At 38.0% G+C, this 19,791-nt stretch overlaps 1 protein-coding gene across 6 annotated transcripts in view; it reads left to right on the plus strand.

The window, feature by feature from the left end:
* ubap2l (ubiquitin associated protein 2-like) overlaps positions 1 to 19,791 on the plus strand; it is a 298,828-nt gene that overhangs the window by 234,753 nt on the left and 44,284 nt on the right. For all 6 annotated transcript variants that reach the window (XM_051923264.1, XM_051923266.1, XM_051923265.1 and 3 more), the window contains 4 exons: positions 5,790 to 5,843; positions 6,364 to 6,445; positions 6,652 to 6,869; positions 12,046 to 12,151. In XM_051923264.1, the coding sequence (XP_051779224.1) occupies positions 5,790 to 5,843; positions 6,364 to 6,445; positions 6,652 to 6,869; positions 12,046 to 12,151 (460 nt within the window). The remainder of the gene's footprint in view (positions 1 to 5,789; positions 5,844 to 6,363; positions 6,446 to 6,651; positions 6,870 to 12,045; positions 12,152 to 19,791) is intronic.

A 19,791-nucleotide genomic window follows, 5' to 3' on the forward strand; every position in this document is an offset into this window, starting at 1 on the left:
TTTTTGCAAATTTATTAAAAATAAAAAAAATTGAGAAAGCATATGTACATAAGTATTCACAGCCTTTGCCATGAAGCTCAAAATTGAGCTCCGTTGCATCCTATTTCCCCTGATCATCTTTGATGTTTCTGCAGCTTAATTGGAGTCCACCTGTGGTAAATTCAGTTGATTGGACATGATTTGGAAAGGCACACACCTGTCTATATAAGGTTCCACAGTTGACAGTTCATGTCAGAGCACAAACCAAGCATGAAGTCAAAGGAATTGTCTGTAGACAGGATTGTCTCGAGGCAAAAATCTGGGGAAGGTTACAGAAAAATTTCTGCAGCTTTGAAGGTCCCAATGAACACAGTGGCCTCCATCATCCGTAAGTGGAGGAAGTTCGAAACCACCAGGACTCTTCCTAGAGCTGGCCGGCCATCTAAACTGAGCGATCGGGGGAGAAGGACCTTAGTCAGGGAGTTGACCAAGAACCTGATGGTCACTCTGTCAGAGGTCCTCTGTGGAGAGTGGAGAACCTTCCAGAAGGACAACCATCTCTGCAGCAATCCACCAATCAGACCTGTATGGTAGAGTGGCCAGACGGAAGCCACTCCTTAGTAAAAGGCACATGGAACCTCGCTTGGAGTTTGCCAAAAGGCACATGAAGGACTCTCAGACCATGAGAAAGAAAATTCTCTGGTCTGATGAGACAAAGATTGGATTCTTTGGTGTGAATGCCAGGCGTCATGTTTGGAGGAAACCAGGCAACGCTCATCACCAGGCCAATACCATCCCTACAGTGAAGCATGGTGGTGGCAGCATCATGCTGTGGGGATGTCTTTCAGCAGCTGGGACTGGGAGACTAGTCAGGATAAATAAACTTTTTTCACATTGTCATTATGGGGTGTTGTGTGTAGAATTCTGAGGAAAAAATGAATTTAATCCATTTTGGAATAAGGCTGTAACATAACAAAATGTGGAAAAAGTGATGCGCTCTGAATACTTTCCGGATGCACTGTATATTACTGTCATATTTATCCATAACATTTTGGTTCATGCGTCAAGTCTCATTGTCATTACCCCACAGTCCTTTTGGCTCCAAAAAACTGCCAAAAGACGTTTCACCTCTGTGAAAACTAGTACAATAATTGCATGGACTTACAGGAATGGTCTGCATACTCCCCCACTCAAAGTTGTTTTTCCTCAGTCGTTGTGTATTGCTGTGGATGTCAGATTGATACAAGCCTTTGATTGTAGTTTGTATTGCTAAAAATGTTTTTTGAAAGCAAAGTCTGACTTTTGAATGGAAATGAATGTGGTTCATTTATATGGAGATAGCTCTAATTAAGCAGTCCATCAGTTTGAACCAAAAAATGAAATTCTCTAATTTCTTATTAGAGAGATAAATATTTTAAATGTGATTCATGTTATAAGGCCATTAACAAAGTGATCAGTTTTGGCACGGTAAAATGTTTACTAAACTTTCATACATTTTTATAATGTGTATGCTAATAGTAAACGGTCAAAATGTGTTGATCAGAATGGATGTCAGTGCAGAATATTTTGTCACACCACAGTTTGTGTGTGTGTGGTGTTATTGATCAAAAATCAGGCTAGATTTACAGTGCATCCGGAAAGTACTCACAGTGCATCACTTTTTCCACATTTTGTTATGTTACAGCCTTATTCCAAAATTGATTAAATTCATTTCTTTCCTCAGAATTCTACACACAACACCTCATAATGACAACGTGAAAAAAGTTTACTTGAGGTTTTTGCAAATTTATTAAAAATAAAAAAACTGAGAAATCACATGTACATAAGTATTTATAGCCTTTGCTCAATACTTTGTCGATGCACCTTTGGCAGCAATTGCAGCCTCAAGTCTTTTTTGAATATGATGCCACAAGCTTGGCATACCTATCCTTGGCCAGTTTCACCCATTCCTCTTTGCAGCACCTCTCAAGCTCCATCACATTGGATGGGAAGCGCCGGTGCACAGCCATTTTAAAATCTCTCCAAAGATGTTCAATCGGAATTCAAGTCTGGGCTCTGGCTGGGCCACTCAAGGACATTCACAGAGTTGTCCTGAAGCCACTCCTTTGATGTCTTGGCTGTGTGCTTAGGGTTGTCGTCCTGCTGAAAGATGAACCGTCGCCCCAGTCTGAGGTCAAGAGCGCTCTGGAGCAGGTTTTCATCCAGGATATGTTTGTACATTGCTGCAGTCATCCTTCCCTTTATCCTGACTAGTCTCCCAGTCCCTGCTGCTGAAAAACATCCCCACAGCATGATGCTGCCACCACCATGCTTCACTGTGGGGATGGTATTAGCCTGGTGATGAGCGGTGCCTGGTTTCCTCCAAGCGTGACGTCTGGCATTCACACCAAAGAGTTCAATCTTTGTCTCATCAGACCAGAGAATTTTCTTTTTCAATGTCTGAGAGTCCTTCAGGTGCCTTTTGGCAAACTCCAGGCGGGCTGCCATGTGCCTTTTACTATAGAGTGGCTTCCGTCTGGGCACTCTACCATTAGGGCCTGTTTGGTGGATTGCTGCAGAGATGGTTGTCCTTCTGGAAGGTTCTCCTCTTTCCACAGAGGACCTCTGGAGCTCTGACAGAGTGACCATCGGGTTCTTGGTCACCTCCCTGACTAAGGCCCTTCTCCCCCGATCACTCAGTTTAGATGGCCGGCCAGCTCTAGGAAGAGTCCTGGTGGTTTCGAACTTCTTCCACTTACGGATAATGGAGGCCACTGTGCTCATTGGGACCTTCAAAGCAGCAGAAAGTTTTCTGTAACCTTCCCCAGATTTGTCCTTCGAGACAATCCTGTCTCGGAGGTCTACAGACAGTTCCTTTGACTTCATGCTTGGTTTGTGCTCTGACATGAACTGTCAACTGTGGGACCTTATATAGACAGGTGTGTGCCTTTCCAAATTATGTCCAATCAACTGAATTTTCCACAGGTGGACTCCAATTAAGCTGCAGAAACATCTCAAGGATGATCAGGGGAAACAGGATGCACCTGAACTCAAGTTTGAGCTTCATGGCAAAGGCTGTGAATACTTATGTACATGTGCTTTCTCAATTTTTTCATTTTTAATAAATTTGCAAAAATCTCAAGTAAACTTTTTTCACGTTGTCATTATGGGGTGTTGTGTGTAGAATTCTGAGGAAAAAAATGAATTTAATCCATTTTGGAATAAGGCTGTAACATAACAAAATGTGGAAAACGTGATGCGCTGTGAATACTTTCCGGGTGCACTGTACATTTCACTGTGAGTAGAACTTGCCTTGAAATACTAAATGGTGATCAGGTGCTGTTGCATGAAAGAATTTGTATCTCCTGTAAAGGGACGCCACCAAGTCAAATTTTTTCACAAACATGGTATATATACATTTGCTTATGTAAAACTGTAATCAAGTGTTTCGTATGAGTAAAATATTTTCTCCACCGTGGTGTTTTATGAACAAAATCTAGGGGCGACCGGAATCTAAAAACTTAAAACATTGTTCTCTTTGAAGCAGCAAAAGCTTCAATGTAAGAAAACATCCGTCTTTTTTTCAAAGCATGCTTGTGACAATAGGTTTCTGGAAATCATTTATTTGCATTTTCATGGTACTGCTTTTCTTGAGGTTAGGTTGTGTTTTTTTTTTGCGCTAAAGGTAGTTAGGTCTGTTAACAGTGGCCTTAGTGTGAGGAGATTTTATTTAAAAATGCAAGAAAATCAACATGATACTAAGCACGTGGCAGAAACAGTTTAGCTCAGTTTTTTGTCTTTTGGGAAACATTTTGGAAATGGCGACAAAACATTAACAATTTCTGGCATTCTCTGTATGATGATCAAGATATCTTAAAATTATGGGTAGTATTGTACCTCAAATTCTATAATTCGCCTCGGAAAAGTTTTTTTTTTTTTCCATGGATGACTACTTATACACCCAGTGAGGAAAACCAAAAGTATACCTGATCATTCATTTGTTGAAGCCTTCTACATTTCCAGTCATTTTCCAGATGTGTAATGTTCTTGTGGAGGAAGACCAGCGTTGAGGTGTAGCTTCTTGTTTTAAAATGGCAGAATTTTTTTTTTTTTTTTTAAATTACATGCATTAGGTATTTCATAATATGTGTGTAATCCCAAGATGTGAATCAATGTTCAGTAACTTTCTTGGATTGAAAAATGAACACATTTGGTAAGTTTTTAGGCGCTTTTTTCAGCTGTGCCCTCAACTCTTAAGACTTCCATTCTAAAATGGGAAAATTTTTAGAAAACTCTTGACTTTAGAACAGAATTTCGCATGGCAAATGCACATGTTCTACGTTTGTGAAGAAATAACTTGGGCTTTCTTTTTGTGATCTGGAAAACTTGTGATTGTATTTTAAGTTACTGATATATTGCTGACTTCCTGAACTTGTCATGGAGAGTGAACTCTGCAAACTTTTGATGCTGCCTCATTTTGATTGAGTAGCAATTGATTGAATAAGATAAGTTTAAAAAAAAAAAAAAAAGCTCTTAAATATAGGTGAAGATGGGAATGCAGATGTACCATTAAACTGAAAGCTTTGTCAGAGGGCTTTGCTTCAACTTCAGTACTGCAGTCTGGTTCAGAATCCAGTTGATGCATCTGCAGGTACAGTTCATGTTTAGGTTCATTTTGACAATGCATGGACCTATATTGAATGAGCCACACAATATTTGGCCTTGTCAGTCCAGCTTCTGTGTATTGCCGCCACAATCCTCACAATGTAATGTGGGAGGGTGCTGTTTTCTATCCTCTGGGAGCCAACCGAGAAGCTGTAATAAAGATTTAATAAGTGAAACATAAGACTAATGGAAAGTGCTACCATATGGGTTTCTACTATGGTTAACTCCTGTAGCTACACTTTTTTTATTGTAATATACATAAACTACATTCTAAATTCAGAGATACCACCAATCAGCCCTGTTATATGTCTATATATACTTGTCTACATCTTCATTTAATTTTACACAAGGTCATTGGTATATAAATAACTAAAATTGTAAGTTTGCTTGTTTAGGTGATAATATTCTTCCTTTAAATGGAATTCATGAGGTATGTAATTGGGTTTTTCTCATGCACTCCATGTGCCATGTTTTTCCAGCACTAATAGTTTGTATCTGTAGCAGAGCAAAATTCTTGAAAGGTTCCTTTCAGTATTTGTGGAGCTCAACAATAATTTTCCATTAGACTCAAACCTAAACCATCCTGTCCACTGTTTTGGAATTATGTCTCCCAAATAGGACTTGTGATCTTATTCTTTTGTTTTCTTGGTTTGTTTAGACTCAAACCTAAACCATCCTGTCCACTGTTTTGGAATTATGTCTCCCAAATAGGACTTGTGGTCTTATTCTTTTGTTTTCTTGGTTTGTTTAGACTCAAACCTAAACCATCCTGTCCACTGTTTTGGAATTATGTCTCCCAAATAGGACTTGTGATCTTATTCTTTTGTTTTCTTGGTTTGTTTGTTTAAAAAAGTGAATAGTCACTTATTTGTATGTGACGAATCAAGCTGTCACAAAGTTTTGTGTTCTGCACAACAAAAGAGCCTTTGGACAGTAAAGGCTTGACACAACTAATTTGTTTGTTGTACTAAAAATCCTTTAGGTAAGGTCAACAGCTTGTCTTTGAAGCATGTTACATTGGATGTACAGTATCATGTTATTTGTGGTACTTTCTACATCAGTTTATTCTAGGAAATTTATTTGTTGAACAGTTGCAGTAATGTTGAGTAATGCAACCCTTAAATTTTCATGTTTGAGTTCTTACTCTGACATTTTTTCCTTTTCAGCCTCAGGTTTATGGATATGATGATCTTCAAATGCTGCAGACCAGAATTCCTCTGGTGAGTTTTTATAAGTTTTTGAATTTGTCTTGAATTAATAATAATAATAATAATTAAGTTAAGTATAAACTGAAAATATAATTAAGTATTCCTAGTGTTGAAGTAATTTTCACAATTTCTATATACAGTATATATATTTTTTTATATGCATTTCTTAGGAACCTTAGTTCTGTTTATCATTTTTTGTGAGTGGGGTTTTCCTTTGTGCTTGATATAATAGCCCAACTGGTATTCCTAGTAAAATTAGGGAGGTGCTTACCAATATGCAGCCTGTCCAGTGGCATGTGGTTGGCTGAACAGCATTTCTGTTTCAAGAAATTACTGTTGTTCTTCAAGGATAATGATTAAAAGAAAAACAGTTTGAAAAGGTTTTAGTAATGGAGAATGTTATAATTTTTGAGATGATGACCTTTCTAAGAAGAGCACTTGGTTGTTTTTAAGTAATACACTAGGACTTTAATGCAATTTTGTATTTTTAGTTAATCTATCGTCATCTCTAAATGCAAACTTTTTCTATCAGGATTACTACAGCATTCCTTTTGCCACCCCTACAACAGCACTGACAGGAAGAGATGCCACCCTGACTAACAACCCATACTCTGGTAAGAGTTTATTGCTAACAGATATTTAGTTTGTTTACATTGCAGTTGTTTGAATTTCCACATATGTGTTTCAATTAATTTGTTAAAATATACTTCAGCATTGGTGTTGTAAGTTTAATGTATTTTATTGAGCTCCTAATATTGTTAACAATATATCTAATTTGTGATTTTTTTTTTTTTTTTTTTTAACTAATTAATTTTTGCAGGTGATTTAACAAAGTTTGGACGTGGTGATGCTTCTTCTCCTGCACCAGCCACTACCTTGGCTCAGCCGCAACAGAACCAGACACAGACTCACCATACCACCCAGCAAACATTCCTGAACACCGCCCTTCCTCCAGGCTACAGTTATACTAGCCTTCCCTACTATACTGGTGTACCGGGACTCCCTAACACTTTTCAGTATGGACCTGCAATGTTTCCGGTGAGCCAGTACTCTGTCCTTCTGAGAACCAGTCAGGAAAGGATAATTTTAGGGCATTCTCCTTAGGAGATCTGAAAAAAATTTAAAGTAATTCTTAAAATAATCTAAGGAGTACATTTCTCAATTTTAGTCAATAGGGGAAGGAACACATGGTCATCTTTTATTGTGTCTGTATTAAAACTAATTTAAAAAAAAAAAAATACAGTTGCACTCTGTTTCATTGTATACTTATGTTTAACTCTTTTAGGGCTAATTTTTTTTTTCTTTTCTCCCAGGGCTGAATATTTTTCCAAAAGCTAACATTTTTTAAAAAAGAACACAAAGCAATTGTTTAACGTATCAAATCAACAAAAAATATTTACTTTTGACAAATGTTACTGTCTTGCATGTTGTACGATCCTGCATACTATATGATTTCACATACATGTTACACAGCAAAGTCTGATATCGCTCAAAGCAGCCAATTTCATGCAATGCCACATTGCACTGCTTACAATACGTGTTGCTTTGATGCCTCCTTTTCAATTGTCTGTTGCTGCACTTTCTCACATATATTGTTAGTGTGTACTGTAGAGAGACAAGTCACCCGTTTGACATCGTGCCATGCCAGTGCCACCACATTATCCACCCGCATGAAAACCGTATTGTCACTTCTTTTCATCTTCAGCCTGTCTGGCTTCAGCTGTGAAGCCATGTGTCTCCTGTTCACCCTCACTGTGCCACAAACTCCAATTCCCCTGCTCTGTAGCTCCATGAGCAATTCTGGTGATGTATAAAAATTGTCCATGTACACAACATGACCCAAATGTTGATAGCCCTGACTTGTCAAGGGACAGTTCTGTCTTTAAAAGAAATACTTTCCTGTACATGTAATTACTTTCAGGCAGAAACCAGTGTTTGCTTCTGCCGGTACAAAATCCTTAATACCATACTGTGTGGGCTTGTCTGGCGCATATTGGCAGAAAAAAAAGCATCCCTTTTATTTTATCATAGATTTATGCACAGACAAATCATGGCCAGGCTGATAAAATTGTTTATACAGTATGTTGGTTCCACAATGTCAAGCAGGGGCTGAACTTTATATATGGGGTTATAGCTTGGCTCACCCCTTGGGATTTGCTTCTGGTTATCACAGAAGTGAATAAAACTTTGCAGCAGCACGTACCTATCACGCGGCATAACCTGTCCAAAGCCACCAGGGGACAAAGCATGTTTGGACCAATGCTCCCTGAAGTTATATCACCAGTCTATTCCCATCTCTATTTGTAATGACACAAAGCCTTTCTTCTCGTCTTTTGTTGTGGGTTTCCACTTTGAAAAATGAGAATGTGATGCAAGCGCAGCCCGCAATTCGAAAAATTGCTCTGCCTACCTGTTTGTCTCGTCTGACAGTAGCTGAAAAGCAGCATCAGGAGAGAGCAGCGTGAAGTAGTCCAGCGGCTGGTAATTTGTCATGTCCAACAGCCATGCCGTCTTGTGAAGTCCGGTAGCCAGTTCGGCTCTCACGGATCAATGTCTGGGTATTCCTCCCACGCGAACCTTGCCATAGGTGCATCGGCTGCGCGAATGCGCTCAGCTGAGGTGGCTTCAGCTGGTGTCCGATCAGCTGATGCCGGCTTCTCACTCTCTTACTCGATGGCCTGATAAATCCGATTCAGAAAAATCTGAGTCCGACTCAGCGATAATGTACAAAACATCGTCTGCCGAGTATTTTCTTTTCTGCACTCGCTTCACTCCCTTGTGAGATCTTGATGCCATCTTGCCTTTGTTTACATTTCGCAACTCACGCAAGGATCAGTTGCCGAGTCAAAAAGTCTAACATTCCTTCAAGCACAGAGGGTATGCCTGTGACGTGACAGTGAGTTTTGTCGCTATTAACAGCTGATTGTCGCCTTCTATCCCTTGATGTCGGCAAATGTCGACATCTGCCCTAAAAGAGTTGAGCAGTGTCACGCTAAAGTACACAAAATGAAATACGTAAATGTGTGCAAATATATAAATTTAAATGTTAATGCTAAAATTAAACTAAAAGATTACTGACAAAGCTAACACGTGGACCCTGTACTACTGTTCTTAAATTAGCAGAAACCAATTCTTCCAACTTTTGTATTTCATCCAATCAACCTTTCTCTTCTGCAGAGGATTAAACAATTCTATACCCTGATTTTTATAATTTTACTGACTTTTTTACTTTTTTCTTAATTACTGATTATCTGGTACTGGTGACTTCATCCTAATGGAATTATGACAGTAACAATTGTATCATCTCTTGTCAGTTAGCTTCACTTAGAGAGCCATGTGAAGTAGTGTTTGCACCTCACACATTCACAATTATGCAAATAAGTGCACGGGAAATGGGAGGACTGGTAGCATTAAAAACAGTTGTAGCAAGTAAATATCGAGGTAGGATTCAAACAAAATGTCTGTTCTGCTAATCTTCACTTCTGCCGATATGAACTGCTCTTTAATTAATACATTTGCTGTGCTAACAGAAACATAATCGCAGAAAGACGCAGTTTGCGGGAATAGTAAAAAGGTTTACTTAATTGCTAAATACAAATATGCAAAGAGAATGTATCATTCAGTATAACCTTCAAGTAAAAGCACACATCGTGTTTTTCAATGGTATGTTCAGGAACATAATGCTGTCTCAGTTATAAACTGAGTGCTGGTAACAGCCAAAGTAATCTTCTAATTCTAGATATGTACACGGGCATAAGCAATATCAAAGTCTGATTACTTATGTAAGAAATCTTGAAAACGGCAAAACAAGGGCTGTTTTAACAGGAGTTCTGAATTAAACTATCAATGTTAAACTGACCAGTTTGATTTCAGCCAGGAAGCATTAAAGTTGGGATACATCTTAAAAAGACTAGTTAAAAAATTAATGATGCAGATACAGTGTTACAATATAAAACTACCAGATTCATTCTCTGACAAACCAGAAATCAGGCATTTAAAAGCATGTTGTTAATATAAAAAAAAAAAAAATTAAATGTAAACATCCTGAATTATCTTGAATTTCAGTAATTCAACATTATGGATTTAATGTTTGGATTTTTATTCCGGCGTTTCTGCCACACATTAAAGTTCAAGCCCTGCATTGTGTTTTCATATTAATGAATGCCAGTGCTAGTTTATGCTTAAGATAGTTGAGTAACTACTTGATGGATATAGCACAATTTTAAAGCTGCTGTTAGTATTAATATATTTTATATTGTGTTACAGACAAAGGCACCATATTGTTCATTTCAGTAATGGAAGCACTTTAATAACCGTTGAATGGGATTTCTGTGTGTGTTGGGTTATCAGAAGGTATCAAGTATTGTAAAATTTCGCTGGTATTGAATGCGAAAAATCTGGTATTGTGATATCCTTATTAGAATATAGATTTCCCTAATTATATTTTTAGCTGCTTGATGGAAATTTAAACGGGTACCAGGCTTAGTTTTGTTCCAGATCCTAATGGAAAAAACTGTATACTGGTTAAACAAGATTGGCAGACTCATTCTAGCTGTTATTTTATACTTAATGAAACATCCTAACTCAGACCCTTGTTTGTGTTTAAAAAAAGCCATAGATTGGGGCAAAAATATATTTTTTTAATCTACTCTCCTTTATCTACTCTTCTCAAAGTCATCTTGGCTTTGTTTACTCTAGGATACCATTTTTACTTATCTGGTTTAGGCCCAAATGGTCAATTTTTAAGCTACCGTTACTTTATTAGTGCTACACAGTACACATTCTAAAAGCATGGTTAATGTAAAAGAGAATCCTCTGCCTTGCTATTTACAATGCATTGTTTTAACCATGCTGTTGACAGATGAGGCATTTTTCCTCCAGGCACAAGATTATTGACTACATCCCCCAGCAGACATAATCCTATTTTTGAAGTTTTCAGCTGCAATGTTATCCATACCTTATTTGTGTTTATTCAACATGCAGTATTACATAGTATGCTGTTTGTGAACTTCAGGGTAGCTTATAACAAAGTTGTCCACTTTTATTGGCTTTGTGTGGGCAGCCCCATCTGCTATTCTTTATTAAAAGACTGTGAAACTGGATTGGATTTGATGCAGTCCATTACCTTTTAGCTGAAACTAAGTACTGGGCACAGTCTCTCTCTCTCCTCACCTCCCCCATGCACTGGGACCTCCATGAAAGCAAAAAGGTGTGAGACCTCAATAATGCTTCCAGGCTTCACTGGCCAGGCCTTCACTGTCTGCCTAGAATAAAACCCTCACCTGTTGAGATAATCTGCACTCAAATGGCCTGTCTCATGCTTTGAAGTCTTAAAAGGGACAAAGCTCCAAGGTAACCTTGAAATGTCTTTTCAGTAAAAGCCCCACCAAAGGAGGGTAACTGTAAACCTTGGCTGCTGCAAAGATGGGCTTTCAAGTAAACCTTTATAAAAAATTATTTATTTAGGGGAACAAATACCAAAGAAAGTAACAACTCCACAAAGTAAAAAGATGGTATTAAAGGAGTTGTCTAAAAGGCAATCCACTGTGAACAAGTCCCAACAATCACAGTGTACTAACCAGAATCCTAAAACAAGGCAAAATAATCAAATTTGGAAACAACAACCATAAAATGTATATTCACAATTCACAATAAAGACTGATTCCCACTGAACTACCTGTCTCCACAATCTTTATAGTGCTCAGGACACTTCCCAAATGGAGACTCCCATACATACTTTCACTCATATATGGGGCCTATTTAATGTCACCATTTTACCTATATAATATACCTTTTGAGAGGATAAAACCTGCAAAAGGAATGTATTAAAATGTGTGCCTATTCTATACAAACAGTGTTCACGCTGGTGATTTGAGCCTAGATCCATGGAGCTTTGAGGAAGCAGGGCTATCCAAAATAAATGTATTAATAAAATGAAAGACCTAGGTACCATGTGAGATGTTAAGAATGCACCAAAACAGGTATTACATACTGAAATTGTTTTTCATATTTTTACAATGATCCTTTATTTTAGGAACACGTTTTGCAGTAAAGATAAAGTTCCCCAAAGTGCAAATTAAACATTGAATCAAAGTGAAACTGCAAAGTGTTTTTTTGTTTGTTTTTTTTTTTATATAAATATTGACTGTATAGCGTTTGTTTTGTGGCTTGTCATCTTTGATTTATAATGTATAATGAAATGTTTGCTCTTTAGGTGGCTCCTGCCTCTTCAAAGCAGCATGGTGTGAATGTCAGTGTCAACACTTCTGCCACTCCTTTCCAGCAAGCAAGTGGATATGGTTCTCATGGCTACAGCACTGGTGAGAATAAGATTTTTATTCCCCCTTTCTGTGTTGTAAATCATGTTACTAAAGAGGTTTTAGATGCCTCCTGTTGTAATAAACTACTGTATTAGCATAATCTGCCTAGTAGAATTTGCCTGTTTGTATAGTTCCATACCATGTGTCTGTGTCCTTGCATCATTGAGCAAAGCTAAATTTAACATTTGCAGAACCCATCCTCCCATTATAGTTTGTAGACTAAGGCCGTTTTGGTCATTGGTAGTCTCATTCATGCATACCATACCCCGTGTGTATGTGCTGCCCTTCTTTTTTTTAATTAATTACCAGCCGCCTCTTACTATCCTTGTAGCTGATTTGGGATGCATTGAGCAGTTTGTTTCTTATCCTACTAGGTGATAATGCTTTATAAAGTAATTGTAATCTTGGGTTATTTATTTGTTTAACTGAAATAGTGTAATTTGCTTTTATACAATCCTTAAGGTAGATTATAATGTATAGTGTTGTGAAGATTGATAGCAGGGGCATCTTGTCTAAAGCACATGTCTTATTGTGAAAATTTTATTTAAAAAGTGGTTTATGACCGCCCAAATTAATTTTCAGTGTATGTAATAGTCACTTTTCCATTGTCAAAAATGGCTAGTCCCAATAACTGCCCTAGAATTGAAGTTAAAATGCTTGCACAGTTTACCAACTTCATTTTACTTTTTACGGCAGATTATATATTTTGGCTAATCTGTATTAGAGCTGGGCAATTTGTATTGGATTTTTAAGATACTTGTTTATAAAAATATAAAGAGAGAGGAACTGAAGGTTATTTCCTTGCAGACAAGGGAAGGAGGTTATAAATGCAATGTTTCAGCTGTATAGCCATCATTAGGTGAGCAACACATATGAGGGAACAAAGCCAGAGCAGGGGAATGGAGAAAAGATGAGAGTAGGTAACAAAAAGCTGCCATTTGAGAAGATGGAAGGGAAACATATATATATATATATATATATATATATATATATATATATATAAAATAGAGAGAGAGAGAAAAATAGTTGGTCAATAAGACCTGGAGAAAGATGTGATCCCTGGTTCAGAATGAGTGTAGCTTCTTCTGTAAAGCTCTGTTGAATAACACAAACAGAGGTCAGTGTGGATATGATCAAAGGATGTGAAGTGTTTTACAGTAGGCTTTGTAGGATCTTTGGTTTTAATTGCTCGTACATACTGCTGTCATCTTCCCTGGCTTTGTTCCCTCCTGTATATGTTACCTGCTCTTTCCTTTTCAGTTGCACACCTAATGGAGGTTATGCAGCCAAAATATTGTCTTTAACCTTGATTTCTTTTCAGTGTGGAAATTACCTTTAATCTTTTTTTTGGTTTTGCAGATGAATACTGATGCGGCCACACAAAATAAATTATATATATATATATATATATATATACACACACACATATACATTCTCTCTCTGTCTTAACACCCCCTTCAATTAAAATGCACAGTACGTCGTAATGTTTCATTAAATCCAAAGAGAATAAGTCAAGAAATCATTAAGTGTACAAAATTTTTGATTTATCAAATTAATCACCTTTTGCTGCTGATAACCAAACTGTGGTAAACGTTTTGATTCAGAATGCCAGTCACTCTATGCAAGTCAGCAACTCTGGCTCCAGCAAAACAACCCAGACCATCACCCTTACTCCATATTTGACAGTTGGTGTCACACTCTAATGAACCATCCTTTCACCAATTCGACAGGGTATATGCAACCCTGCTTGATGAACCAAAGATTTCAGTTTTTGATTCATCAATCCATGACTTTCTCCAGTCTGCATTAGTCTACCACTGGTTTTTTAATACCCTATTTTGTCCTTTAAGGAATTACTTTCTTACTGCCACTTCCCCAGTCAAATATGCAGCACAAAGTCACACCTTCACAGTAGAAACTGAAACTTGCTTTTTTCAACCATTGGTAAGATATGCTTGAAGCTGTTGTGCTCTGTGCACCTATCACGCAAACTGGTGACCCTTAGAAACTTGTCTCTTGATTGGGCTGTGATTATGGGTGTGCCAGATCTCTTCCTAGCGTAGTTCTTTCCAGTTTCCAATTACCTTTGGATTGTGTTAGGATACTATACTCACTGACTTTTTTATGCAATTTATCTAATTGAAAGGGTCTAAGGGTAATAATGCTGTCTCGCTTCTTTTTTTAAATGCCATTTTCTTGCTGTTATCACTACTTTCTACTGTGTAATATTGTCCAAGTAGTACTTCACAGGGTTTAGTAACAGTCTGTTCCATCTGTGCTTTAAGATAGAGGTAAGGTTTTTAAGTAATCAACAGATTTTGGGATTCCTGTACAAATTATCTTCAACTTGCAAGTCTTACTTTAATTGTTGCAGAACATTTGTAGGTTGTAACCTATTAGTTGTTCCCTTAAGAAGGCCCATTTGTAATATTCTGAAATTTCATTTTTTCCAGTTTTTGATCGCGTAAATTTTAAACCTCAACCTTTTCACCATTTTAGGTCATCCATTGCATTTCAACTGATTAAATTTGAAGAAAAACTTGAAACACTGAGGTGTTCTAAAACTTTTGACAGATTTTGTATGTATGTATATTTATGCATATGTATATGTATGAATATGAATGTGTGTGTATGTATATGTGTGTATGTATGTGTATATATGTATGTGTATGTATGTGTGTGTGTATATATATATATATATATATACAGTACTGTGCAAAAGTTTTAGGCAGGTGTGAAAAAATGCTGTAAACAAAGAATGCTTTCAGAAATATAAATGATTGCATTTTGTAAATTGATAACAATAAACAAAGTGAGCGTTACTACCGTTTCCCTTCAAACCAGCATCATTTCTTATAGGTACACTTGCACAAAGTCAGGGATTTGGTAGGATTATAGTCAGGTGTATGATCAACCAATTATACCAAACAGGTGCTAATGATCATCAATGTCACACGTAGGTTGAAATACAGTCATTAACTGAAACAGAAACAGCTGTGTAGGAGGCTTAAAACTGGGTGAGGTACAGCCAAACTCTGCTACCAAGGTGAGGTTGTGGAAGACAGATTCATGTCATGGCAAGATTGAGCACAACAACAAGACACAAGGTAGTTATACTGCATCAGCAAGGTCTCTCCCAGACAAAGATTTCAAAGCAGACTGGGGTTTCAGGATGTGCTGTTCAAGCTCTATTGAAGAAGCACAAAGGAATGGGCAACGCTGAGGATCGTAGACGCAGTGGTTTGCCAAGGAAACTTAGTGCAGCAGATGAAAGACACATCAAGCTTATTACCCTTTGAAATCGGAAGACGTCCAGCAGTGCTATCAGCTCAGAACTGGCAGAAACCAGAGGGACCCAGGTACACCCATCTACTGTCCGGAGAAGTCTGGCCAGAAGTGGTCTTCATGGAAGAGTTGCAGCCAAAAACCCATACTTTCGACGTGGAAACAAGGCCAAGCGACTCAAGTATGCACGAAAACATAGGAACTGGGATGCAGAAAAATGGCAGCAGGTGCTCTGGACTGATGAGTCAAAATTTGAAATATTTGGCTGTAGCAGAAGGCAGTTTGTTCGTCGAAGGGCTGGAGAGCGGTACAATGAGTGTCTGCAGGCAACAGTGAAGCATGATGGAGGTTCCTTGAACGTTTGGGGCTGCATTTCTGCAAATGGACTTGGAGATTTGGTCAGGATTAATGGTGTTCTCAAAGCTGAGAAATACAGGCAGATACTTATCCATCATGCAGTACCATCAGGGAGGCATATGATTGGCCCCAAATTTATTCTGCAGCAGGACGACGACCCCAAACATACAACCAAAGTCATTAAGAACTATCTTCAGAGTAAAGAACAAGAAGTCCTGGAAGTGATGGTATGGCCCCCACAGAGCCCTGATCTCAACATCATCGAGTGTGTCTGGAATTACATGAAGAGACAGAAGGATGTGAGGAAGCCTACATCCACAGAAGATCTGTGGTTAGTTCTCCAAGATGTTTGGAACAACCTACCAGCAGAGTTCCTTCAAAAACTGTGTGCAAGTGTAACTAGAAGAATTGATGCGGTTTTGAAGGCAAAGGGTGGTCACACCAAATATTGATTTCATTTAGATTTCTCTTTTGTTCATTCACTGCATTTTGTTGATTGATGAAAATAAATGATAAACACTTCCATTTTTGAAAGCATTCTTTGTTTACATCATTTTTTCATACCTGCCTAAAACTTTTGCACAATACTGTGTGTGTGTGTATATATTATATGTGTGTGTGTGTGTGTGTGTGTGTGGGTGTGTGTGTATATGTATAAAAATATACAGTGCATCCGGAAAGTATTCACAGCGCATCACTTTTTCCACATTTTGTTATGTTACAGCCTTATTCCAAAATGGATTAAATTCATTTTTTTTCCTCAGAATTCTACACACAACACCCCATAATGACAACATGAAAAAAGTTTACTTGAGATTTTTGAAAATTTATTAAAAATAAAAACCTTGAGAAAGCACATGTACATAAGTATTCACCGCCTTTGCCATGAAGCTCAAAATTGAGTGCAGGTGCATCCTGTTTCCTCTGATCATCTTTGAGATGTTTCTGCAGCTTAATTGGAGTCCACCTGTGGTAAATTCAGTTGATTGGACATGATTTGGAAAGGCACACACCTGTCTGTATAAGGTCCCACAAACCAAGCATGAAGTCAAAGGAATTGTCTGTAGACCTCCGAGACAGGATTGTCTCGAGGCACAAATCTGGGGAAGGTTACAGAAAAATTTCTGCTGCTTTGAAGGTCCCAATGAGCACAGTGGCCTCCAACATCCGTAAGTGGAAGAAGTTCAAAACCACCAGGACTCTTCCTAGAGCTGGCCGGCCATCTAAACTGAGCAATCGGGGGAGAAGGGCCTTAGTCAGGGAGGTGACCAAGAACCTGTTGGTCATTCTGTCAGAGCTCCAGAGGTCCTCTGTGGAGAGAGGAGAACCTTCCAGAAGGACAACCATCTCTGCAGCAATCCACCAATCAGGCCTGTATGGTAGAGTGGCCAGACGGAAGCCACTCCTTAGTAAAAGGCACATGGCAGCCCGCCTGGAGTTTGCCAAAAGGCACCTGAAGGACTCTCAGACCATGAGAAAGAAAATTCTCTGGTCTGATGAGACAAAGATTGAACTCTTTGGTGTGAATGCCAGGCGTCACATTTGGAGGAAACCAGGCACCGCTCATCACCAGGCCAATACCATCCCTACAGTGAAGCATGATGGTGGCAGCATCATACTGTGGGGATGTTTTTCAGTGGCAGGGACTGGGAGACCAGTCAGGATAAAGGGAAAGATGACTGCGGCAATGTACAGAGACATCCTGGATGAAAACCTGCTCCAGAGCGCTCTTGACCTCAGACTGGGGCAACAGTTCATCTTTCAGCAGGACAACAACCCTAAGCAGACAGCCAGGATATCAAAGAAGTGGCTTCAGGACAACTCTGAATGTCCTTGAGTGGCCCAGCCAGAGCCCCGACTTGAATCCGATTGAACATCTCTGGAGAGATCTTAAAATGACTGTGCACCGACGCTTCCCATCCAATCTGATGGAGCTTGAGAGGTGCTGCAAAGAGGAATGGGCGAAACTGGCCAAGGATAGGTGTGCCAAGTTTGTGGTGTCATATTCAAAAAAGACTTGAGGCTGTAATTGCTGCCAAAGGTGCATCGACAAAGTATTGAGCAAAGGCTGTGAATACTTATGTACATGTGTTTTCTCAGTTTTTTTATTTTTAATAAATTTTCAAAAACCTCAAGTAAACTTTTTTCATGTTGTCATTATGGGGTGTTGTGTGTAGAATTATGAGGGAAAAAAATGAATTTAATCCATTTTGGAATAAGGCTGTAACATAACAAAAAGTGATGCGCTGTGAGTACTTTCAGGATGCACTATATACATAAAAGCAGGTATTTCCATAGGGTTTTCTATCGTGTGTGTGTGTGCGTGTGTATATATATCAGACACAGTATAATGCAAAGATGAATCACTCGCCCATCAACAAAAACACTATTTCCCATTATTTATTTTTTTAATTTAAAAGCTGGAATTTGGCACAATAGTACATCTAAATCTGTTTTGTTATATCAGTACTTTGGCTATTAAACCCCGCCCCCTTGCTTCAAATAGGGGGAGATTGGTCACAACAATACTAAAAGCAAAGGTTCACTTACTTTTGCCACTCAGATATATAATAGGTGATTTTCCTCAATAAATAAATGACCAAGTATGATATTTGTGTTGTATTTGTTAAGCTGGGTTCTCTTGATATACTTTTAGGACTTGAGTGAAAATCTGATGTTTAAAGTCATATTTATGCAAAAATATGGAAAATTCTGAAGGATTCATTAACTTTCAAACACCACTGCATGTGTAGACTGTTTTAAAAAATAAATAATAAAGGTGTGCACAAAAGAAAGCAGCAACAAATAGTTGTAAAAATACAGATTGCAAGCAAAGTCATTTTTAAGCACAACTCCACGTGACTGTCCAAGTTTGTGGTTGAAAAATCATTGCCGCATTGGTGAATGTATTAACAAAGGAGTTTGTTTTAAAAGAACAGATTACATCTCTAAAACCACTGCTGACTTGCAGTAAAGTACTGTAATGGAGCCATACCTTAGCGTATACATTAAATATGTTAATGGAAAGTGCAAAAAGAACACAAAGAAACTATTCACTTTGGAATATTGTAATACATTATAGTGACGATAGAGTAAAACAAGGTTATAATTCCATCTCAAGGTCAGTAGGGCACCCCATGGTGGTACTAAAGTAGGAACATGCCACTGCCTACATGAGGTAGTGCTCATAGCGTTATTACAGAAACAGTAGTTTGTTTCTGTGTGCTGTATGGTGCTATGTGAAGTGTTTGTGTGGTAGATGTTAATGTTGCCCCATTCACGGAACTAGTAGACTTTAAATGGAGTCATTTAGTGGGTTTTCACTGTAGACCCCCAATGTTAACATTGTCACATAACTACAATGCTGTGAAAAGTATTTTGCCTGCTTATTAATATCCTGTTTTTGCATATATTTAAACAATTTATTACTTCAGACTTTTAAATAAAATGCAAAATTAGAGAAAAGGAATGTAAATGAATACAAAGTAATGATTTACAGTTTGTATTTAGGGAAAGAAAGTTACCTAGCATCCCTAATGCTCATGTGAAAAGTAATTTCCTCTCTATGTTTAGAATTTGTTTGCTGCACCTTTTTAGCAGCAATAATTTCAAGTAAATGCTTCCTGTAATTTTCAATTTTAAAGGTTGCAGTTAAGCAAAAATATTAGAACAGTACAGACAAAAACATGATAAAGAATGGGAGATGTTCTGTGACGAAACCAAACACAGGTGCCATCTTGGAATAATTTGAAGATTTAGAAATGACATTATGTTGGTTCTAGCTCCCATTATCTAATATTAAAATTTGGCTAAATATTTGAAACTGATCACAGTGACAGACAACAATATAGGATATCAGGAAGGGGCAAGTACATTTCATAGCACCTCTTGATTCACAAAAGATCAAACAGTGGTCAGTGCCTGGTCTTTCAGTTGGCATCACGTCATTATTATGCCCTTCGATATCAACATCTGACAAAAGTACTGAATTATAGATT

This window comes from Erpetoichthys calabaricus, chromosome 2 (assembly GCF_900747795.2).
Source record: "Erpetoichthys calabaricus chromosome 2, fErpCal1.3, whole genome shotgun sequence".
NCBI lineage: Eukaryota > Metazoa > Chordata > Cladistia > Polypteriformes > Polypteridae > Erpetoichthys > Erpetoichthys calabaricus.